General features: G+C 41.6%; 1 protein-coding gene across 6 annotated transcripts; it reads right to left on the bottom strand.

Moving 5' to 3' along the window:
* Positions 1 to 5,247: 5,247 nt before the first annotated feature.
* On the bottom strand, positions 5,248 to 23,727 carry ZNF30 (zinc finger protein 30). Of its 6 annotated transcripts, none has more exons than XM_004060488.5 (5): positions 23,445 to 23,727; positions 20,755 to 20,827; positions 18,728 to 18,878; positions 16,984 to 17,079; positions 5,248 to 7,202 (listed from the first exon to the last, which is right to left on the bottom strand). In XM_004060488.5, exons 2-5 carry the CDS (start codon positions 20,761 to 20,763, stop codon positions 5,587 to 5,589), a joined length of 1,872 nt encoding a protein of 623 aa, XP_004060536.4. In that variant the 5' UTR covers positions 20,764 to 20,827; positions 23,445 to 23,727; the 3' UTR covers positions 5,248 to 5,586. The 6 variants fall into 6 exon arrangements, with proteins under 6 accessions (XP_004060536.4, XP_018871996.3, XP_063557292.1 ...); XM_019016451.4 differs by having other exon boundaries at positions 16,984 to 17,082; positions 23,445 to 23,709; XM_063701222.1 differs by lacking the exon at positions 23,445 to 23,727 and having other exon boundaries at positions 16,984 to 17,082; positions 20,755 to 22,206.
* Positions 23,728 to 24,311: the final 584 nt, after the last annotated feature.

The following is a 24,311-nucleotide window of genomic DNA, read 5'->3' as shown; positions in this document are numbered from 1 at the left end:
TTTGTTTGATACCAGTATGTCCATCCCTGCTTTCTTTTGGTTACTATTTGCATGGAATATCTTTTTCCATTCTTTTACTTTCAATCTATTTCTGTCTTTGGATCTAAAGTGAAACTTTGTAGACAGCATACAGTTGGATTATCGGTGTTTTTTGTTGTTGTTGTTGTTTGTTTTTTAACTCATTTTGCCAGTTCCTGTGTTTTGCTCTGAGGATTTAATCCAGTTATATTTAAAGTAATTACTGATAAGGAGGGACTTCCTTCTGTCATTCTGCTATTTATTTTCTATGTGATTTTAGCTTTTTTGTCCTTTATTTCCTATATTACTCTCTTTTTGTGTGTTTGATTTTTCAAATGTGAAACATTTTAATTTCATTCTTGTTTCATTTCGTGTATATTCCATAACTATTTTCTTTGTGGTTACCATGGAGATTACATTTCACATCCTAGATTTGTAATACTCTGATTTGAACTTTTACCAGCTTACCGTCAATAACACAGAAAAACTCTGATCTTATACAACTCCATCCCCAACACTTTTAGATAGTAATGTCACAAAATTACCTCTTTATACATTGTGTGTCCAAAAACATAGATTAATAATTTTTTTAACGCATTCGTCTCTTAAATCACGTAAAAATCAAGTGGAGTACAAACCAAAGTTACAATAATATGAACTTTAAAATTTTCCCAGGTATTTGCCTTTACTAGAGATCCTTATTTCTTCTCATGGCACTGAGTTACTGTCCAGTGTCCTTTCATTTCAACTGGAAGGACTCCCTTTAGCATTTCTTGCACAGCAGTTCTCTTGGTAACACATTCCCTCAATTGGGAATGTCTTCATTTCTCCCTCAGTTTTGGTGGATAGTTTTGCCAGATTTAGGAGTCTTGGTTGTCAGTTCTTTTCTTTTAGCACTTTGAACATGTCAGCCCACTGCCTTCTGCCTTCTGTCTTCTGCCCTCTAAGGTTTCTGATGAGAAATCTGATAATCTTAGTGAGTATCCCTTGAATGTAATGAGTCACTTCTTTTTTGCTGCTTTCAGTATTCTCTTTATGTCTCTGTCTTTTGACAGTTTGATTGTAATGTGCCTCAGCGTGAGTCTCTTTGAATTCATCCTTCTTGGAGCTCATTGAGCTTCTTCGGTGTTTATATTTATGTCTTTTTACATCTGTATAGTGTGTTAAAATAAAAAAAAGTCTTTCATCAAATTTGGGTAGTTTTGGCCATTTCTTAAAAATAGTCCCTCTCCCTCCTTGTTTCTCTCTTTCCTCTGGAACTCCCACCTTTTCTTCTATTAGCTGCGTGTTGGTTTTTGTCCGTTACAAATTGAGCTACTGTAATCATTAGTGTGTAGGTCTTTGTGTGGGAATATTCTTTCTCTTCTCTTGTGTTATTATCTAAAAGTGCAATGCCTTTGTTGCAGGGTAGGTGAATATTTTACATTTTAAGAAACTGCCAAATTGTGTTCTAAAGTTATTATACCATTTTACATCCCCTGCATCCCCGATTGTGAGCAAGAGTTCCAGTTTCGTCACATAATCACCAACAATTGCTATGATCTGTGTTTTTAATGTTTATAATGCTACTAGGGATGGAGTAATAGTATCTTATTGTAGTTTTAACTTGCATTTCTCTAAGGCTTCATGATTTTGAGCATATTTTAAATCATGTTTTTATTTGCCACCCATATAACTTCTATGGTAAAATGTCTACTGATATCTCTTGCCTATTTTAAAAGTAAATATTAGTTGATATTGAAATAGTAAAGAAATTTTTTGGAACTGCAGTCATTTATTAATAATGCCAGTGACTTATTTGTTTTGTAGGGTAATTTTGAATATTGGAAGAATATTTCCTCAAAATTTTGTGCTGTTCACAATGGGAAACTAGAGACATGAAACACTTTTAAGTTTAATCTGAATTATTAACATATTCTCTACTTTCTTAAGTCTACCTGGTCAATAAAACAACAGATCAAGTTCTGGTTTGTAGTGTTTACCAATACCCTAGGTGTAAATACTTCTGTCTTGGCCAATTTCAAGCTACAACACGATGTCTCTGAATATGGAGTTGGGAAGATATGTGCAATAGCATGCCATTGTATTCTGTTTCCACTGAATAGATGCAATAAACGTAAATAACCTCTAAAGCATAGATAATAGTAAAATAATTAGGAAATGAGGATTTTTTAAGTATTTTTTTTTTCTTTTTAGAAAAACAGCTTTATTGAAGTCTAAACTACACATATTTCACAGGTACAAGTTTTGGTACATGTTTATAGCCATGAAATTAAAGGTTTTCTTGGGCTCTTTGTAATCTCTTCCTCCTTATCCACCTACCCATCTTTAGGAAACCACTGATCTGCTTTCTGTCACTCTACATTTGTTTACATATTTTAGAATATTACATTAATCTGGGAGCAGCTTAGGTAGGTCAAGGTTGAGAATCCCCCATGAAATTGCAGTTAAGCTGTCTCTGGAGCTACAGTCTCAGGAGACTTGCTGGAGGCTGGAAGATTCAATTCTAATCTCTTTTCCATGGCAGTTGACAGGAAGCTTTAGTTCCTTGCCACATGGATCTCTCCATAGGGATGCTCGTCACAGGGATTCTTTCAAACAGAGAAAGTGATCCAAGAGCAGGAGAGTCTACCCAAGAAGGAGACCAGTGTCTTCAATAACCTAAAATTGGAAGTTACATGTCCTCATGTTTTCTGTTTTATACGGGCTTTACAGATCAACCCTTGTAAAATGTGTGAGGGGTACCCAAGGGTAAGAATTCCAGGAAGTAGAGATTTGGGGTTCTTTTTAGAGTTTACCTGCTACAATCACGTTTTACCTTGTTTTAAAGTCTTTTTTTTTTTTTTTTTGAGACAGAGTTTCAGTCTTGTTGCCCAGGCTGGAGTGCAATGGTGCGGTCTTGGCTCACCACAACCTCCGCCTCCCAGGTTCAAGTGATTCTCCTGCCTCAGCCTCCTGAATAGCTGGGATTACAGGCATCCGCCACCACGCCCGGCTAATTTTGTATTTTTAGTAGAGATGGGGTTTCTCCATGTTAGTCAGGCTGGTCTCAAACTCCCGACCTCAAGTGATCCGCTTGCCTCAGCCTCCCAAAGTACTGGGATTACAGGCGTGAGCCACTGGGGCACCTGGCCTTAAAGTCTTTTAATGGTAAATTGCACTGATTTTCAAATATCAAGTGAACTTTTATATTTTGAGGGTACATCTACATTTTGTTGATGTGTTATCCTTTTTTTGTATTGTTGGGTTTGATGTGCCAAAATTTTGTTGAAGTTTCTATATCTATGTTCATGAAGGATATTGATCTGCGGTTTTCTTGTAATGCCTTTGTGTGGTTTTGGTATCACTATAATAGCTTCACCAATTAAGTTGGAAAGCATTCCTTATGCTTCCACTTTTTTGGAAGAGTTTCTGCATTCTTAGGTTTTCTTCCCTGAATGTTTGGTAAAATATACCACTGAAGCCATTTAAGCCACAGTTTGCTTTGTAGGAAGGTTTCTAATTACAAATCTGATTTTAAAAATAAATATAGGGATATACATTTTTATTTATTTTTCTTAAGTGAACTTTAGTGGTTTGTGTCTTCAAAGAGTTTGTTCATTTTATTTTATTTCCCAGATTTATTGGCATAAATGGGTTCATGATTTTCCTTTCAATATCTGTAGAATCTGTCATGTCTCTCATTCCCAATCTGGGTAATTTATGTGCTTCTTTGTAACTTGATAATCCTTGGCTAGAGGTTTATCAGTTGTATTGTTCTTAAGGCTTTTGGTTTCACTGATTTTCTTCACAGTTCATTCTGTTTATTTCATTGACTTCCATTTTAATCTTTATTATATAATCTCTTCTGCTCACTTTGCATTTCTCTTCGTTAGTTTTTTAATGTGGAAACTGATACTCTTATTTTTGGATATTTTTTCTTTTGTTTAATGGGTTTACCTAGGGTAAACCTAGCCTTCAGTTCTGACAATTTTCTCCTGTATCTTCTTCTGAACATTTTGTACTTTTATATTTTATATTTTAGTCTGTGATCCATTTTGAGTGAATTTGTGTTTAAAGTATGGGATTAAGTTGATGTTCACATCTTTTGTCTATGGACATTCAATTGCTCCAGCATTATTTGCTGAAAAGCCTTATCTGCCTTCGTTTATTTGCTTTTACTTGTTTTTCAAAAATCAGTTGGTTATATTTCTTTGCACGTTTCTGGGTTATCTATTCTGTTCTTTAGACCTATGTTGTTTATCCCTCCCCAGTACCACAGTGTCTTGTATCCTTAGCTATATAATAACCCATAACATCAGACAGGGTGATTCCCCCCAGCAAAGTCTTTAAAATGTGTCCACATTGACATCAACAGACACATTTGTTAGCGCCCTAAGAGATCCCTTCACTGTCAAGGCTTTGGCAACCTCTTCTCATGTGTCCTTGAGTCTCTAGACCACCTCTCATGGCCAGAAGTTTCCCAAGGGCTTCTGATACAAGAAACTGCCCTTCTCAAACTCATGCTATGCCTCCATTAAAACCAACTGACTAGCTACATACTAGGCTTTTCTAGAAATAGAGACTTTCACAGACCTAATACTTAGCTGCCCATTTGTTTTGAGTCAAGAAACAGCAACCTACAAACTTGGCATGGCTACCCAGGCCTCCTTAATACAGGATAGAGCCAAATCTGGGCCCTCTGGCGTATTCCATCTACAGGAGAGGTGGTCTCCTTTGTCCTCAGTCTCTTGCCACATGCCATGGTACTGGAGGAAGTCACCCCCTCTCCTAGACCAGTTGGCTACCTGGGGAGACCCTTGGGATTAACCAAGTAAACAGCAATAGCAGTTTGCAGACTGTATGAACGACACTGCCAACCATCACAAATACTGATTTTTTGTGTGTTGTTTTTTAAATTAGTGGAATCTTGCTACTTTGCATCTTAGACAGGATGTCCCCAACAGTCAACACAATTGGCCAAACTTCAGGCAGTCATCTTAGCACTGGATGATCTGGTCAACAAATGGCCTCATCTTCACATTTATTGCAAACTATTGGGCCATTGCCTAAGAGCTGTGCACTTCAGAGTAAAAACTCTAGGAATCTCCTACCTTACAGATACCTGTAAATGTAAATCACACATGTCTCTAGATATACTATGATGTGCCAGAGTGCCATGGCTAAAGGCTTTCATTACATTGTTAACTGGTTTTAAAAAATAATGAATTATTTGAAGTTCAACAGTGGTTTAGGAGGTACAAGGTTTTTTATTCATTTGTTCATACGATCACATTAGAATAAATACATCATATAAAATTTCATGCTGTCAGTGCTGTAACCATTAAGTAATAATGTTTCCCACTTTTTCTGAATGGTCCACCAGTATAAACATTGGTATTACAAACCTAGAAATGACAAATGAAGATTCTTATGTTTTCTGAATTATATTATGAATTATCTTATAAGAAAGATGAGAACAGACCTGCCAATATTCTTCACATTTGAAAGTTTCCTACCAGCATAAATTCCCTGATGTTCAACAATGTTTGAGCCACACACGAAGCACTTCCCACACTCCTCAGACTCTTAGGGTATAACACTCATATGTTTTCTCAGATGCACTTTAAGGGCTGAACTGTATCTAAAGGTCTTCCCACATTTTTTACATTTAAAGGGTTTCTCACCAGTGTGTGCCCGCTGATGTTCAGTAAGGAATGAATTAAGTCTAAAGGCCTTCCCGCATTCCTTACATTCAAAAGGTTTCTCACCAGTGTGAACACTCTGATGTCCAATAAGTTGTCCATAAACAGTAAAGGCTTTCCCACATTTGTTACATTCATAGGGTTTTTCCCCAGTATGAATTCTTTGATGCTGAACAAGGTATGAGCCAGAACTGAAGGCCTTGCCACACTCCTTACACTCATAGGGCTTCTTACCAGTATGGATTCTGCCATGTTGTACAAGGTACGAGACGCGACTAAAAGTCTTTCCACATTCGTTACATTCATAGGGCTTTACATCAGTGTGAATTTTCCGATGCTGTGTGAGATGTACGTGCACTCTGAAGGCCTTGCCACATTCCTTACACTCATAGGGTTTCTCTCCAGTATGAACCCTTTGATGTATGGTAAGCTGATGGCGACTAATAAAGGCTTTGCCACATTCCTTACATTCATAGGGTTTCTCCCCAGTATGGATCCTCTGATGCTGAACAAGGTATGAGCCAGTACTAAAGGCCTTGCCACACTCCTTACATTCATAGGGCTTCTCGCCAGTGTGAAGTCTTCCATGTTGAACAAGATATGAGGCACGACTGAAGGTTTTCCCACATTCCTTGCATCCATAGGGCTTTATCCCTGCGTGAATTCGCTGATGTGCATGAAGGAAGGAACTAAGTCTAAAGGCCTTTCCACATTCCTTACATTCAAAAGGTTTCTCACCAGTATGAATACTCTGATGTCGAGTAAGCTGTCCATACACAGTGAAGGACTTCCCACACTCCTTACATTCATAGGGTTTCTCGCCAGTATGAATTCTCTGATGCTTAGCAAGGGGTGAGCTAGTGCTAAAGGCCTTCCCACATTCTTTGCATTCGTAGGGTTTTTCACCGGTATGAATTCGCTGATGTTGAACCAGGTATGAAAAGGTACTGAAGGCCTTCCCACACTCCTCACACCCAAAGGGTTTTTCACCAGTGTGAGTATTCTGATGCCGGGTAAGCTTTCCATATACTAGAAAAGCTTTCCCACATTCCCCGCGCTCATACGGTTTCTTCCCAGTTTGAATACTCTTATGTACTGTAAGTTGATAGCTACTGCTAATAGTCTTTCCACATTGCTTACATTTGAGTGGCTTCTCACCAGTGTGAATTCTCCCATGCTTAACAAAGGCTGAGCCACTGATAAAGGCCTTCCCACATTTCTCACATTTATAGGGTTTCTCACCAACATGCGATCTCTGATGTATGGTGAGTTGATGTCCATTACTAAAGTTCTTCCCACATTCTTTACATCTGTTGGGTTTTTCACTACTACGTATTCTTTCATGTTGAACAGGCTTTGAGTCTTGACAAAGAGTCTTTCCATATTCCCGACATTCACGTGGTTTCTGTCTACTTATTTTCTGATGTAGAGCAAAAGATGGACAGTTTTCAGAGGTGGGCATTTCTTTACAGCCGATTGTATCATCTTCCAACCGCAAATCTGAAAGAAAATTTTAAAAATATCTTATTTTTCTATATGAAAAAAAATTCTAGGGAAGAAAAAACTGAAAATAACACCAACTAGAAATAAATAGCTCAGTAATATTAAAACACCATTATGAAATTCAAAAAAAAAAAAAGGAATGCAGAGATTAACAAGTGTTTATGTAAAACAGTAAGGTTGGTGATTAGTGAAACAGTTTTCATTTAGGTGTGGATAATAATCTTTGGAGAGCCTGTTGAAAAATGGATGTTCAAGCAGCATCCCGGCCCTCTGAATCAGATATAGGGGAAGTTCCTGGGCATCAATACTGTCAACCTTTCTAACAAATGTTTCTGATGCAGATGAAATTTTTATAATCCATATTTTATTGTTCCTTCTAGGGGTTTCTTGTGGTGCTTACATTAAAATCCATGTATCTTTCCACAGATAATATTGTCCCTGCTCACCTCTCAGACCTCATATCAAGACACAACTCCCTCTGTCCCATACTGACCTAATTTCCCCCTTTTAGCACCTTGACGTTCTTACAAATTTTCTCACCTTTTGGTTCCATGTGCAGGAGGCATCATCGCCTAAAAATCTTCTGGCATGTTTTGTTTGTAGACTGGAGCTTTCTTATCCTATCCATGTTTAAAATAAAATGTCACTTTATCAGGAATATGGTAAACTGCTAACTTTGTCTAAGGACGTCCATGTCTTTATTTTCTAGCACTTCATTCTTTGGTTTCCTACTGGTTTTCTTTTTCTTTTTTTCTTTTCTTTTTTTTTTTTTGAGATAGGATCTCACTCTTGCCCAGGCTGGAGTGCAGTGGCACAACCACAGCTCAATGCAGCCTCAACGTCCCAGGCTCAGGTGATTCCCTCCCACCACAGCCTCCTGGGTAGCTGGGACTACAGGTGTGTGCCACCATGCCCAGCTAATTTTTTTGTAATTTTTATAGAGATGGGGTCTTGCCACATTGCCCAGGCTGGTCTCCAATTCCTAGGCTCAAGTCATCCTCCCACTTCACCCTCCCAAAGTGCTGGGATTACAAGTGTGAGCCAATGAGTCCAGCCTCCTATACAAAAGAAATAATAGTAATAAAATATCTCCATACAAAGAATGATATTTTATAATTCCAATGAGAATTATCATTTGTTGTTAAAACCATGACAAGATATACTGCTAAACTGAATAAACGTATACTCCTTGAGAATAAACTAAGATCACACAGATTATTGTTTAGTCACAAGGAGAAACATACTCAATAATGTGGGGTTGGACCATTATCACTGTAATCTAGTAGACAGTCTTTTAATGAGGAGCACAGCCAGACATTAGATGTCTGCTGATAAGATACACATTGCCTCCTTTGATATATTGAGACAAAACTGTTTACCACCTTTTAAAATATTACCATATTATTTGATAAGCCCATAGGACGAGATCACTGGGGTGGCCACTGAAGCACTGGGTTTGTACACAAAAACCAACTGCAAAACTGGATTAGATATGTTAACTCACTGAACTCAATACCTTTCTTTAGGATGGTTCCTGTTATCTCCTAGGATCATTGTGGCCCATTCATCCCCCTTGTCAGAAAAAGAGACCTTTAGATAACTTAATTCAAAGAGGAGAGAAACTGGACCTGAGTTTGTGTCAAAAAACTTCAGTCAGGCTGGGTGCAGTGGCTCACGCCTGTAATCCCAGCACTTTGGGAAACCAGTGGGCAGATCATGAGGTCAGGAGTTCAAGACCAGCCTGGCCAACATGGCAAAACCCTGTCTCTACTAAAAATAGAAAAATTAGCTGGGCATGGTGGCGGGCACCTGTAATCCCAGCTACTTGGGAGGCTGAGGCAGGAGAATCACTTGAACCTGGGAGGCGGAGGCTGCAGTAAGCCAAGATCGCGCCACTGCACTCCAGCCTGGGCAACAGAGTGAGACTCCATCTCAAAACAAAACAAAACAAAACAAAACTTCAGTCACCACTGAAACAGAACTTTGGACTGTTTCCTTCTACCTCCAAGCCTTTTAATGTCACGCTACACAAGAGGACACTCAAAATGGGGAGAACCGTATTAGCATTGTAATCCTGATAACAGATCTGGACAATGTCACAAAGACACAAATTCATGTCCATGAAACTGGATAGGCAACTGGTTCAAAATACATTGTTTAGAAAAAGTACCGTGCCTTTCAAGCAAGAAATATTATTCTTATGAGAAGAATGTTGTACTCACATCTCTAAAGACCTCTGAAATCTTTAAAAACTCTAAAATGATTTAGGAAAGACATAAGAAATCAGGAAATTAGATAATTGGGATAATTCTTCCATATCTGGTTCTGTGGGCTCTTTGGATTAGGGATGGGATCTGTTCATGTGGTTGCATCTGGGTACAAGTCTTTGATCCTGGCCTAGAACTGAACTATAAATTCTGATCGTAACTATTCTCTTAGGATTTGTCTATACTCTAGAGTTCAAATGCCTAGAGTCATAAATGCTATTGGGCAACCATTTTCTTGTCAAACAATCCAAATGATATTCTATTTTTTTTTTTTTTTGAGACGGAGTCTCACTCTGTTGCCCAGGCAGGAGTGCCGTGGTACGATCACAGCTCACTGCAACCTCTGCCTCTTGGGTTCAAGTGATTCTCCTGCCTCAGCCTCCTGAGTAGCTGGGATTACAGATGTGCACCACCACACCCAGCTAATTTTTGTATTTTTAGTAAAGACAGGGTTTCACCATGTTGGCCAGGCTGGTGTCGAACTCCTAACCTCAGGTGATCTGCCTGTCTCGACCTCCCAAGGTGCTGGGATTACAGGTGTGTGCCACCGTGCCCAGTTCCAAATGATATTTGAAATAAAAGAATAGAAAAAAAACTTTTGGAGGTTGAAATGACATAGTTGTGTACATTTGGATAATCATGGTCCCAAGAAGATAATGGCCTATCTTCAGATAAGGCTGAAGCATGACCAAAAAGGAGACAGGGGACACTGAGAACAGAAATCAACGAAATCCCCTAACTCTGTGTTAAAGAAAACTGAGGCCGGGCGCGGTGGCTCACGCCTGTAATCCCAGCACTTTGGGAGGCCGAGGCGGGCGGATCATGAGGTCAGGAGATCGAGACCATCCTGGCTAACATGGTGAAACCCTGTCTCTACTAAAAATACAAAAAATTAGCCGGGCGTGGTGGCGGGCGCCTGTAGTCCCAGCTACTCGGGAGGCTGAGGCAGGAGAATGGCGTGAATCCGGGAGGCGGAGCTTGCAGTGAGCTGAGATTGCGCCACTGCACTCCAGCCTGGGCGACAGAGCCAGACTCCGTCTCAAAAAAAAAAAAAAAAAAGAAAACTGAGACCAGCATACCTCCCCGAACCTGTCTTAACCTTCAATATTCTATCAGGGCCCATGGGGTCAATTTTTAGTTTTTGAGTTTCTTTTTCAAGCAATTCTAACTGTTTGTAAGAATTAGTATTTCATGACTTAATTTAGTCTTTCTTAAAGGCCTTCAAAAGAACAAAGAGAAAACTTACTTATTTTCAAAGTATACTAAATTTCATTCAATTTTACAATTAGGGCTCTACTACACCTTTTTATAAAACTACAATCTACTACGAGACAGTAATCTTATTTTTTCCAGTAAGAATCATGTGTAAGAATAAGTTTCCTGGGAACATTTTTCTGTCTCATCATCCTAAGAGTTATTTCATCATTATTTGTCAATTATGCCCAAGCATGTGAAAAAAGAAAGGCTAAATAAGAAAGTGGATGAATGATGGCATTGCCTAGAAAGATGATGCAGTAGTGAAATAAATCAACGCTGTGCCATCCTTCCGTATCCTTACTGTGTTGCTCGAAAACCTGCACACCTTTGAAAGCTGGAAAAAAGTCTGGACATATCACCTGCATGTCTTTTTTTAAAAAAATTAGCTTTTAGGCTGGGCATGGTGGCTTACACCTGTAATCCCAGCCCTTTGGGAAGCCAAGGAGGGTGGATCAATTGAGGTCAGGAATTTGAGACCAGCCTGGCCAACATGGTGAAACCCCATCTCTACTAAAGATACAAAAGTTAGGCCGGGCACGGTGGCTCACGCCTGTAATCCTAGCACTTTGGGAGGCCAAGGCGGGTGGATCACCAGGTCAGGAGTTCAAGACCAGCCTGGCCAACATGGTGAAATCCCGTCTCTACTAAAAATACAAAATTATCCAGTGTGGTGGTGCATGCCTGTAATCCCAGCTACTCCGGAGGCTAAGGCAGGAGAATTGCTTGAACCTGGGAGGCGGAGGTTGCAGCGAGCTGAGATTGCGCAACTGCACTCCAGCCTGGGCGACAGAGCAAGACTCCATCTGAAAGAAAAGAGAAGAGAGAGGGGAGCGGAGGGAGGGGAGGGGAGGGGAGGGGAGACAAGACACTGATAGGTAAGTTGCATGTGGACTGAGTGGAACTCTAAGTACCTGATGGGAACTCCATACTCTGAGCTTCCCTAAATGTAGAATCTCTTTTAAATGGCATGTCTTCTGTGGGGACCCTGGAAACCATGCCTGTGGAATTGCTATGGGTACTGAGTTCTGTGAAATGCTTGTATCTTCTTTAAGTCATGGCAGCTCGCCAACTCACCTGGTGTGTGTCTCGTCTCTCTGCAGCTTACTTTTGGAGGGCTATGCGAGTGTATCCTGCGTGAACTACTGTAAGGATGCAGCCTGACAAAACAGGTGAGGCTGCCCTGCTGGCAAGCTGGGGTTCCTGCTATGGCATTTTCTAAACAGATAGAGCCAAGACAACCACTGGCAGTCTTAGTCTGAATGTGCAGTTGAGCCTAAGATGAACCTCCAGTGGGCACTGCAGGTGAAATGGGTTTTCGTGTGTTTGACTATCAAGAATCATATCCTTAATTCTTAGTACCTTCTGGAGTATTTAGGAATAAAGTCTTGCAATTGCACAACTTAAATGGTACAGCAAAAAATTTTTATATATACAGATATAGAGCAAAGTGGTAAATTATTAAGAACTAGTGAATCTAGGTGAAGATTATTATGGAGTTTTTAACTCAGTTGGCAAAATGCAAAAAAAGTTCCCAAATCCAGACTTTTAAGAATGGTATAATACTTCTAGATATTAAGAGGTATTATAAAAAAACAAAAAGGAAAATCCTCAAAGTAATATAAAGAGACTGATAGGATACAAGGTGTATTGGTTTGAACAGTGTCCCCCAAACTCCTGTCCACCTGGTACTTCAGAATGTGACCTTATTTTTATTTTTTTATTATTATTTTTTTAAATCTCTTCAGAACCAAATGCCTCAAGAGGACTGCTGTGCTCATTCTTGGCACTGCCTTGCCTCCCATTCTGTTTTTACCAGACCAGTCAGGCTTTCACCCCTAGGTGCCCCTGAAAATTTCCTCCTTTAGCAAGGCTAAATATTGTGGTCAGACTGGGCGCCATGGCTCACACCTGTAATCCCAGCACTTTGGGAGGCCGAGGTGGGCGGATCACCTGAAGTCAGAAGTTTGAGACTAACCTGGACAACATGATGAAACCCCACCTCTACTAAAAATACAAAAATTAGCCAGGCATGGTGGCAGGCACCTGTAGTCCCAGCTACTCAAGAGGCTGAGGCAGGAGAATCATTTGTATTTTGGAGGCAGAGGTTGCAGTGAGCCGAGATTGCACCACCGCACTCTAGCCTGGGTGACAGAGTGGGACTCCGTCTTGAAAAAATATATATATATTGTGGTCAATTCTCATCACTGCTTAGCTTAGTTCACTTTTCAGGTGATCATTCTTCTATTTTTTTTTCTTTTTAAGAGATGGGGTCTTGCTCTGTCACCCAGGCTGGAGTGCAGACTCACTGCAGCCTCGAACTCCTAGGTTCAAGCAGTTTTCCTGCATCAGCCTCATGAGTAGCTAGGACTACAGGGGCATGACTCTATGCCTGGCTAATTTTTAAACTTTTTGTAGAGATGGGGGGGGGGGGGTCCTGCTATGTTGCCCAGGCTGGTCTCGAACTCCTGGCTTGAAGTGATTCCCCCTGCCTTGTCTTCCCAAAGTGTTGGGATTATAGGAATAAGCCACTGTGTCTGGCCTACTCTTCTATCTTGAAACACTTTCTTCATTTGTCTTTGGTGGCACCACTTTCTGGTTTTAATTCTACCTTAAAAGAGGCAGTCTCTTTTGCAGCCTCCTCTAGAAGACCTCTAAATGTTAAGAGTAGTCACGACTGGCCGGGTGCAGTAGCTCACGCCTGTAATCCCTGCACTTTGGGAGGCCGAGGCAGGTGGATCACCTAGGGTCAGGAGTTCGAAACCGGCCTGGCCAACATGATGAAACCCCATCTCTACTAAAAATATAAAAAATTAGTCAGGCATGGTGGCAGGTGCCTATAATCCCAGCTACTCAGGAGGCTGAGGCAGGAGAATCACTTTAACCGGGGAGGCAGAGGTTGCAGTGAGCTGAGATCGCACCACTGCACCCCAGCCTGGGCAACAAGAGTGAAACTCCATCTCAAACAAAAACAGGAACAAAAACAAAAACAAAAAAATAGTCACTACCTGCACTGACTCTCAAGGGACCTCAGCCAGTGCCATGGCTTTAAATAGCAGCCAAATGCCAATGAATCCCAATTTTATTTTATTTTTTGAGACAGGGGTTTTCTCTGTTGCCCAGGCTAGAGTGCAGTGGTGCGATCATAGCTCACTGCAGCCTTGACTTCCTGGGCTCAAGCCATCCTCCTGCCTCAGTCTCCCAAGTAGCTGGGACTAAAGGTATGTACCACCATGCATAGCTAATTTGTACATTTTATATAGAGATGGGATATCCCTATGTTGCCCAGGCTGGTCTCAAACTCCTGGGCTCAAGTGATCCTCCCAACTTGGCCTCCCAAAGTGTTGGGATTCCAGGCATGAGCCACCAAGCACAGCTGCATCCCAAGTTCTCATGTGTAAGCCTAAACTCTCCCTGAGCTCCAGACTTGCATATTCTACAGCCCACTTGGCATCTTTGCTTGGATGAGTAGGAGTCATCTCCAACTTAACATATGGAAAGCAGACACCTTTAGATCTGCCCTGCAACTTGCCCTTCCCTCTTTACCATCTCACGTGACTGTACCCCCATTCGGCTGCTCAAGTCCAAACCTGTTGATCCTTCTTGATTTCCCTCTTTGCCTCCATATCCATTTACAATCCACCAACATGTTGTGGGTTTTACATTAAAATGTATGATGAACACTCTGCCTTCTCACCACTGTCCACCATTAACACCCTAATCAAAACCACTCAGACCCCCAGCTTGCACTGCTCTTGCCCCCATTCAGACTACCCACTACAAATACCTGGAGTAATTATCTAAAAACATAAACTAGGATGATGGTTGATAGGGTTTGGTTGTGTCCCCACCCAAATCTCATCTTGAATTGTAGCTCCCATAATTCCCACGTGTTGTGGGAGGGACTTGGTGGGAGATAATTGAATCATGGGGGCAGTTTCCCCCATACTGTTCTCACGGTAGTGAATAAGTCTCATGAGATCTGTTGGCTTTCTAAGGGGAAACCCCTGTCACTTGGCCCTCATTCTCTCTTGTCTGCTGCCATGTAAGACGTGCCTTTTACCTTCCGTCATGATTGTGAGGCCTCCTCAGCCACATGGAACTGTGAGTCCATTAAACCTCTTTTTCTTTATAAATTACCCAGTCTTGGGTATGTTTTATCAGCAGCGTGAAAACGGACTACCACAATGGTGGAAGTGGTAGCATTGTTTTTGAATTTAAACAAATACCCCCATAAAAACAGAGCAAACAGGATAGCAAAACTGTAAAAAAAAAAAAAAATACAGACAACATATACAACAAAACTACATGAAGAGGTACCCTCAAAGTGGCAAAATTCTAGGAGACAAAGACAAAATACTACAGCTAAGACTTGTGTGGTCTAGGCATCTGTGCAGGAAAAGGCAGAGAGGGACAATGTGGGGTGTCTGACAGACCTGAGAACCTCAAAATAACCAGGTGTCCATAAGCATAGCAGGCTGATTTGAGAAGAGCAGGTAAGACTGGGAGTGAGAATATGGGATGCCTGGCAAAGTCTGAAGTGGCTAGAGGTGATTAATCAGGGAGGGAGAAAGGTAACTGTGATTAGGTACAGGGCATGAAAGCCTTAAGGGAAGGTGGAAGAGTTTTCTCTCTTCATTTGGAGAATCTGGGTTGAAGGGTATATGAAAATTCTTAGTACAACTTTCCAACTTTTCTGTAAGCCTGACGTTATTTTATAAAAACTGTTTTAAAAAAATTTTTTTTTTTTTAGACGGAGTCTCGCTCTGTCTCCCAGGCTGGAGTGCAGTGGCACAATCTTGGCTCACTGCAAGCTCTGCCTCCCAGGTTCACACCATTCTCCTGCCTCAGCCTCCCGAGTAGGTGGGACCACAGGCGCCCGCCACCACACCTGGCTAATTTTTTGTATTTTTTTTAGTAGAGACGGGGTTTCACCATGTTAGCCAGGATGGTCTCGATCTCCTGACCTCCTGATCCACCCACCTCGGCCTCCCAAAGTGCTGGGATTACAGGCGTGAGCCACCGCGCCCGGCCTGTTTTTTAAATTTTTTATTTTACTTTAAGTTCTGGGATATGTGTGTAGAATGTGCAGGTCTGTTACATAGGTATACATGTGCCACGGTTGTTTGCTGCACCCATCAATCCGTCATCTAGGTTTTAAGCACTGCGTTCATTATGTATTTGTCCTAATGCTCTCCCTCTTGTTGTCCCCCAGCCCCCGTAAAAATGTTTTATCTTTTGACCAGAGTGATGGTTACGAAGGTATCTGCCTCATAATAACTCGTCAAGCTGTACATTTTAATGTGGTTTTTCTGGTATCTGTTTCCTATTTATTAGAATTTTCTAAAATTCAAAAATTGGAAAAATGTAAATTAGGTCATAGTTTCTAGTTATATTAGAAAATAATCCAAATTCCTGGCCAGGCACGATGGCTCATGCCTGTAATCTCAGTACTTTGGGAGGCCAAGGCAGGAGGATCACTTGAGCCCAGGAGTTCAAGACCAGCCTGAGCCACATAGTGAGACATTGTCTCTACTGAAGATTAAAAAAATTAGCCAGGTGTGGTGGTGTGTGCCTGTAGTCCCAGCTACTCAGGAGGCTGAGGCAGGAAAATGGCTTGAGCCCAGGAGTTCGAGGCTGCAGTGAGCTATGATTGCACCACTGTATGCCAGCCTAGGTGACAAAAGAAGACTGTCTCACTCAAAAACAAAACAAAACAAACAAATTCAAATTCCTGCTAGCACTCTAGCTTTTTTCTTCTTACTCCTCCCATTAATTCTGCCTGAGCCTACTTACTGCTCCTGAAGCACACAAAACTCATTCCCACCCAAAGCATCCACATCTGCTATTCCCTCTGCTTGGCATGTCTTACATAATTACACGGCCTGAACCCTCACTTTTCCTGTCTCTGTTCAACTATTACTGTCTAAGAATATATGAATAAATCTAAATGTAAAAGAGGAGGTGAAAGCAGTGAAATTCAATACACAGATGGAATAATGCACTGGGAAAGTGACTAAGTCCGTAATAAAATGAGAGGGAAACAAGAGGTGAGTGAGTGTTAAAATAGATAAAGATGAAGTTCCTTTGGAGAGGCTGGTGAGATATTTATTTCTTACCCAAGTCTCAGCCTTTTTCTACCCAGGCCCTAGGGCTTTGAAGGGAAACCTCCAAACATTGCAGAGATGCACTTCCTCCGTGACAGCTGGGCCGTTTCCAGCAACAATGGCCTCCCTACCTGCCATGCTCTTACTCACCTGTGCACCATCTTCTTCCATCTTTCCTCACTGTCACTTCAGGCTCTTTCCATTGTTCCAATAAGGCGATCACATGTGGTTTAGAAAGGGAATGTCCTGCTTATGAGATAAGAATGTAGAAAAGAAATAAAATATGAGTTCAAAAATACTTCCAGCTTTGGTTAAATTTGCCATAAATGAAAGGTCAAACGATATTGACCTTTATATCTCAGACACGAGAAGGGCAAGGGGATTCATAATTCCAGACAGGTAGAGAACGGTTTTATTTATGTAGAGACAGAGTCTCACTCTGTCGCCAGGCTGCAGTGCAGTGTGCGATCTCAGCTCACTGCAACCTCCGCCTCCCGGGTTCAAGCAATTCTCCCACCTCAACCTCCCGAGTTGCTGGGACTATAGGCATGTGCCACCACGCCCAGCTAATTTTTGTATTTTTAGTAGAGACGGATGTCACCATGTTGGCCAGGATGGTCTCGATCTCTTGACCTCGTGATCCGCCCACCTTGTCCTCCCAAAGTGCTGGGATTACAGGCATGAACCACCACACCCAGCCGAAAGGTTTTATTTTAAATGAAATCTATCTATCTACCTATCTATCTATCTAACTAGTATAAATATAGATAAGTGTATACTCATTTATTCTTTGTGTCTTGATAAAAAACCAGGCCCGGTGGCTCATGCTTGTAATCCCAGCACTTTTGGAGGCCAGGTGGGCAGATTACTTGAGGTCAGGAGTTCGAGACCAGCCTGGTCAACATGGTGAAACCCTGTTTCTACCAAAAATACAAAAATTAGCTGGGTGCGGTGGTGTACGCTTATAATCCCAGCTACTAGGGAGGCTGAGGCAGGAGAATCGCTTGAACCTGGGAGGTGGAGGTTGCGCTGAGCTGAGATCATTACACTGCACTCCAGCCTGGGCAACAGAGTGAGACTATGTCTCAAAAAAAAAAAAAAAGAAAGAAAGTATGACATTGTGATTGAGAATGCGGATTGTGGAACCTAAGTGCCTGGGTTCAAGTTTCTGCTACCGTCACCTATGGGCTGTGTGATCTTGCGTAACTCGCTTAAACACACTGTGCTTTATTTAGCATTCTCACCTGAAATGGTTAGCACCCATAGAGTGCTTGTAAGGTTAAAAATCAGTTAATACAAACGTATATTAGTATAAAGAGCAGAGAACAGTGAACCAGCACACAGTAAGCACGCTGTGTGTTAATAACATTATTATTGTTACTTTGCTAAGACAAAAACAAAGTCTGCTTAGACATCTATACCTATAGGATATAGATTTAATTTGCATTTACTCTTAAATGCAAAGTTCAGAGATGATGAATTTTAACCACAAAATCAGATTATTTTATATGAAATAAAATGAGGTAACTTCAGTTTTAAATGATTTGTTTATCCAATCCGCCGGCATATAAGTTGTATAGGTCTTCAGATAGAACAAATCAAGACCCTTTGTCTAGCTGTTTTGCCTGCAAGGTGGGTCAGATTTTCACAGAGCATTTAGAGCAATTTAGAGCAAAAACATAATAGAAAACCTGGCCTCTTTTGTCAATGTTTTGCAATAGACAATCCAGAATTCTAATCCTGCCACTGGATCATTTCCAACCTAACAAAGCTCAAATCATTTCTCTGGCAACAAGAAGAAATCGTGTTCAGTTCTTAAGCTAGCCCTAAAATCTGCAATGGAGAAAGTATAACAGGGAGCAGATTCTCCATTATTTGAGAGAAGTACACTTACCCATTGACACCAAGTTCCTGTAGTTCTCCAACATCACATCTCTGTACAAGCCCCTCTGGGAAGAGTCCAGACTCTCCCACTCCTGCTGGGAGAAGGCTATGGCCACATCCTCAAATGTCACTGATCCCTGATACTGCAAACCCACATATTTCTGGTAAAAATAAAAGAAAATGTTTTCAAGGTGAAAGGAGAGGGAATAAAACATTTCAGTGTAGTAAGGGAGCAATAACATAACAATCACATAGGCTGGAAGCTTATGATGTGGCAAGTGGATGAGCATGGTATCTGCATGTTCTGGAAGAATCCTGCTGCTATGGACAAAATCTCCTATATATTGTAGGATTATCATAATACTCCAGATTTGTGGTGAAATGGATAAAAGAATCCTAGTTTCCCTGTTAAGTAAAAGAGTATATACAAAGATATGGCCTGCTGGGTATCCAATGAAACAAATTCTCAAAAACAATTAGTCTCTATATTACTTTCCCTTTAAGAAGAAAATAGCTATGATTTCTTTCTCCAACTGTAGAATAAAATCTGTCTTAGAAAATAGCCATGACACAAATTTGTTGAATAACTCCTCAAGCTTCAAGTTCATTATGTCAATCATAAGTGTTTTTCCTTATATTAATAAACACTTTTTTCCAAAGTGACATAAAAGTTATCTTGTGGATCTGTATTAAAGGTTAGTAACTTTGCGAGGCTGAGGTGGGTGGATCACACGAGGTCAGGAGTTCGAGACCAGCCTGGCCTATGCGGTGAAACTCATCTCTACTAAAAATACAAAAATTAGCTGGGCGTTGTGGCATGTGCCTGTAATCCCAGCTACTTGGGAAGCTGAGGCAGCAGAATCACTTGAATCCAGAAGGTGGAGGTTGCAGTGAGTCAAAATTGTGCCACTGTACTCTAGCCTGGGTAACAGAGCGAGACTCAGTCTCAAAAAGAAAAAAAGAAAAAAAAAAGTAATGATTTTATACTTATAAACGAAGACTGGAACAAATGCCTCAGTTTTCCCCAGTTCTGGTAATCTGTTCATCTACTACTGATAACCATATGCTGATAGTGTCATACAAGATCCTTCACTTCATACTTTGGCTGCTGTTTTTTTAAATTTTTTTTTTGAGACACAGTCTCACTGTGTTGCCCAGTCTGTAGTGCAGTGCTATGACCATAGCTCACTGCAACCTTGAACTCCTGGGCTCAAAGTGTCCTTCTGTCTGAGGGTCCCAAGTAGTTAGGACTACAGGCATGTGCCCCCATGCCTGGCTAATTAAAAAATTTTTTTTTTGGTAGATACAGGGTCTTGCTATGCTGCCCAGGCTGGTCTTGAACTCCTGGGCTCAAGTGATCCTCCCACCTGGGGCTCCCAAGGTCCTGGGTTTACAGGTGTGAGCCACTGCACCTGGCCATTTGGCTGTTCTTGAGTTAGTGGATTAGGGTGAAAATCACTCAGAACCAAATGCATGTTGTCCAAGTCTGGCAGGTCCCATTCCATAACAAAATTGACCTTAGTATCACTCTCAGGCATCCCAAGAAGAACCATGATATCAATGTTTCACATCATAATCACATCCCCAATCAATCTTAAAAGCCTCATAGAGCATGTTATCTCATCATATTGAGACCAATCAATACAAAATTCCATCTTATCAGCTCTGTGGAAAACTTCAAATCTTCTGATGTGTGGCCAGATGAAGCCAACAGATCAAACTCATCAAACCACAGATGGATGTAGGAAGCTCAAATACTTCTGCCACGGGACTTCAATCCTTCACTGCTCTATCACAGCCTTTCAGCTAAGACTTACTATTTACCTGCTTAGGAACTTGCTCAATGAATTCATGAACACCGATTAGAAATGAGGACCTCGTAAGGAGGAAATGATACTTTGACATCATTCCGCCAAACAGAAGGAATCAAGTAGGCAATTAGATGGTACATTCTGATGAAGAATGCTTCAGGTCAATTAAGGAAAATAGCCACGTAATATAAAAATCCCAATATTTCAAGAAGAAACACCAACTTACATGGGCCATGCTTTGAGAACTGTAAGAACTGATCAGTCTTCACTGGGGTTCCTCTATCTGAGAAGTTCAAACGCTAGAAAATCCAGAGAGAGGAAAAGGAGGCTTTAGTGTTCTCAATGACATACATTAATAAACCTTCCTGTCCATTCATTTCAGCTTCCAAACTGTGCTACAAACACCCTCAAACAAAATTTGGAGAACAGTGGAATTCAAGCCCCAGTGAACTAAGCTGTACAGAGTTGATTGCAGAGGTGTGGCACTTCTTAAGGAAGGCAGAATCAGACACAAGCTTTCCCACCAGGCCCCCATTTTGGGAATGTTGATCTAGGTCTCAAATTGGGTTGCACAGTCTTCTCTTGAACAGATTCTCCTCACTCCATTCCCACGTTCTGAGCCTAAGAAAGAGTCCACATCACCCAATCCAGAGCTTCTGTAATGGTGGAAGTATAAATCTGAGGTTGGTCAAGACACGGGAGGTAGAGAACATAGGAGAAAATGATCAGGCAGTTACTAATATGGCTCAGTTTTCTCATCACTAAAATAGTAATAGGAGTATCAGCTCCAACATGTGGTTGTCCTGAAGAATAAGAAAACCCACCCCAAAAGTTAATAGAATACTTGCTTAACATGAGTTAGCTCTTTTGTTTTGTTTTGTTTTGTTTTTTGAGACGGAGTCTCGCCCTGTCACCCAGGCTGGAGTGAGTGCAGTGGCGCCATCTTGGCTCACGGCAACCTACGCCACCCAGATTCAAGTGATTCTCCTGCCTCTGCCTCCCTCCCGAGTAGCTAGGACTACAGGCGCATAGTCACACCCAGCTAAGTTTTGTATTTTTAGTAGAGACGGAATTTCACCATGTTGGCCAGGATGGTCTCCATCTCCTGACTTCGTGATCCGCCCGCCTCAGCCTCCCAAAGTGCTGGGATCACAGGCGTGAGCCACCGCGCGCAGCCGAGTTAGCTCTTATTATGGTAGCTCCCTCTTATCCACAGGGGGGAGATACACTCTATGATCCTCAGTAGATGTCTGACGGAACCCCATATATACTATGTTTTTTCTTATACATACACACCTATGATTAAGTTTAATTTATAAATTAGGCACCATAAGAGATTTTCACTTTTCTGTTTGTTTGTTTGTTTGAGACAGGGTCTCACTCTGTTGCCCAGGCTGGAGTGCAGTGGTGTGATCTTGGCTCACTGCAACCTCCACCTCCTGGGAGTCTCCCAAGTAGCTGGGATTACAGGTGCCCACCACCACGCCTGGCTAATTTTTGTATTTTTACTAGAGACAGGGTTTCACCATGTTGGCCAGGCTGGTCTTGAACTCCTGACCTCAAGTGATCCACCCATCTCAGTCTCCCAAAGTGCTGGGATTACAGGCGTGAGCTACCGCACCCGGCCACCATAATTGAGTAATAGCAATAACTAATAATAAAATAGAACAACTATAACAACATACTGTAATAAAAGTTATGTGAACATGGCCCCTCTCTCTCAAAATATCTTATTGTACCAAAATCACCTATTTTCAGATCATGGTTGACTGAGGGTAACAAAGTGAAGAAAGTGAAACTGCCGATTAAGGGGGCACTACTGCATTGGAGTTATTACATAAACATTATACATCCTTTATTTCATTTTAATTAAACACTTGTTTCCACTTAATTTAAGTATCTATTTTTTTTTTTTTTTTTTTTTAGAGATGGGATCTCGCTCTGTTGCCCAGGCTGGATTGCGGTGGTGCCATCTCCACTCACTGCAACCTCCGCCGCCTCCCAGCTTCAAGCACTTCTCCCACCTCCGCCTCTCAAGTAGCTGTGACTACAAGCGCACGCCACCACGCCTGGCTAATTTTTATATTTTTAGTAGAGACGGGGTTTCACCATGTTGCCATGTTGCTGGTCTCGAACTCCCGAGCTCAGGCAATCCACCCACCTCAGCTTCCCAAAGTGCTGGGATTACAGGCATGAGCCATGGCACCCGACCTGTTTCCACTTTTTACTTAAAACGTAAGTTTCTCTGGCACGCTTTCTTTTAATTCTAACTAAAAAACTAAGAGCAACTCTTCTTTAAAAACAAACAAATAAAAAACCAACAGAAAAGATTCTCTGACATTTCAATTTCCTCTGTCCCCTAGCAGCTAGAGAGAGAAAGCTACTGCTGTGGGATAATGCAAAATTGAAGAACCTTAAGAAAAAGCTGGGTCCTATTTCTGTGCAATATGGAGATTGATGGAAATGTTTACAGCTGTCATCTTGCTCTCCTTTCTTACATAATTTTGTCATTAGTTAAGTAATCTGCACAACAGATCCTTTGAAGTCCTTTTCCCTGCACTGATAATTTTCAGATGACATTGCTCTCATCTTTAAAAGGTGTAAATACTTTATACAGTTTTTTCCAAACAAGAAGAGGCTTCCTGGCAATCCCATTTCTTCCCGCTGCATGCAAAAGGTATCATATCTATCGTTTCCTTTTTAAACTGAGAGTTGAAGAGTCTTTTGCTCCTTTACATAAATCAATTACAGTGATTTTATCCAAAATAGTAACAAATATTAATAGCTCAGGTTCGCATGGAGGCCATGCACCCAGTCTTCGCGGATGCACACCGGCCCCGGCCGACGCACCCTCCCTGCCCTGCCGCTCCCGCACTCGCCGGCCCGGGATCCTCGCCCGGTCCACCCAACGCTCACGCATGTCTCAGTCCGGGTTCCGCGCCGACCCAGGTCTGCAGAGCTCCCGGTGCTGTGTTCGTTTGCAGAAATTCAAGTTGCCCGGCGGGGCTGCTCCAACCTCGGAGCCGGGCGCTGACTTCTCCCTCGCTGAACTCCAAAGCTCGCTGCCGGGTCAACGACCACAATGAACTGGCGAAGAGGCAGAGATTGAGGTCGTTCCAGTGGCCGCTGAGAAATGTAGTTTCAGGCTACATTGGCCGGATAGCTGCAGCCTCTGGGAAATGCAGTCCTGAGCCGTCACACCGCCAAGCATGCGCGGCGCAGTCCACAAGGCCGCCCACCGGCGCCCGGAGACTTCTGGGCTCTCCCGTACGGCTGAGAGTGCGCAGTCGCAGGCGCTCGAGGAGCTGGGAGCCATAGACCTCCAAGCTGGGGCATCTGACACCTGAGGCCCGAAGTAGGTGGCCAGCTTCTTAGCGGGCCAACCCAGGGCATTAACACACCAGGTCAGAAAAAGCAAAAACAAAAACAAACAAAAAATGATAATCTATACCAAAATATGTTATTACTTTAACACAAAAATATGAAAACTAGGTGTTTGAAATTATCTTTCCGTACTGTTTGCTTTTCGCTACAGAAATGCTATTATTTAACAGAATATTAATAGGATTAATAGTGGCAATTAGACTAATAAATCACGTGTGAGAAAGATATATTTCTGTCCTCTGATACAGGAATTTTAAGTTTCTATTAAATATTTAAATTTTGTGGGTTCTATCTAAGATGCTAAATGTAAGACCTTTTAAAAGGAGAATGTAAATAAGGCTAATCAAACAGATATTAACTATATGTAAAAGGCGTTTATCTTTCTGTCCCATCATACGT

Source organism: Gorilla gorilla, chromosome 20, assembly GCF_029281585.2.
Source record: "Gorilla gorilla gorilla isolate KB3781 chromosome 20, NHGRI_mGorGor1-v2.1_pri, whole genome shotgun sequence".
Classification (NCBI taxonomy): domain Eukaryota; kingdom Metazoa; phylum Chordata; class Mammalia; order Primates; family Hominidae; genus Gorilla; species Gorilla gorilla.
Note: the sequence above shows the minus strand (reverse complement) of the source record. Positions and strands in the feature narration are given on the sequence as shown.

Bases quoted from the DNA above. Each gene is read 5' to 3' on its own strand.
- ZNF30 (XM_019016451.4), bottom strand. The intron at 17,083-18,727 runs GTAAGTGTACTT...TTATCTCATAAG, and splicing joins CAGGAACTTGGTGTCAATGG to CAGGACATTCCCTTTCTAAA. The intron at 7,203-16,983 runs GTGAGTAAGAGC...ATTTTCTTTCAG, and splicing joins TGGAAGAAGATGGTGCACAG to ATTTGCGGTTGGAAGATGAT.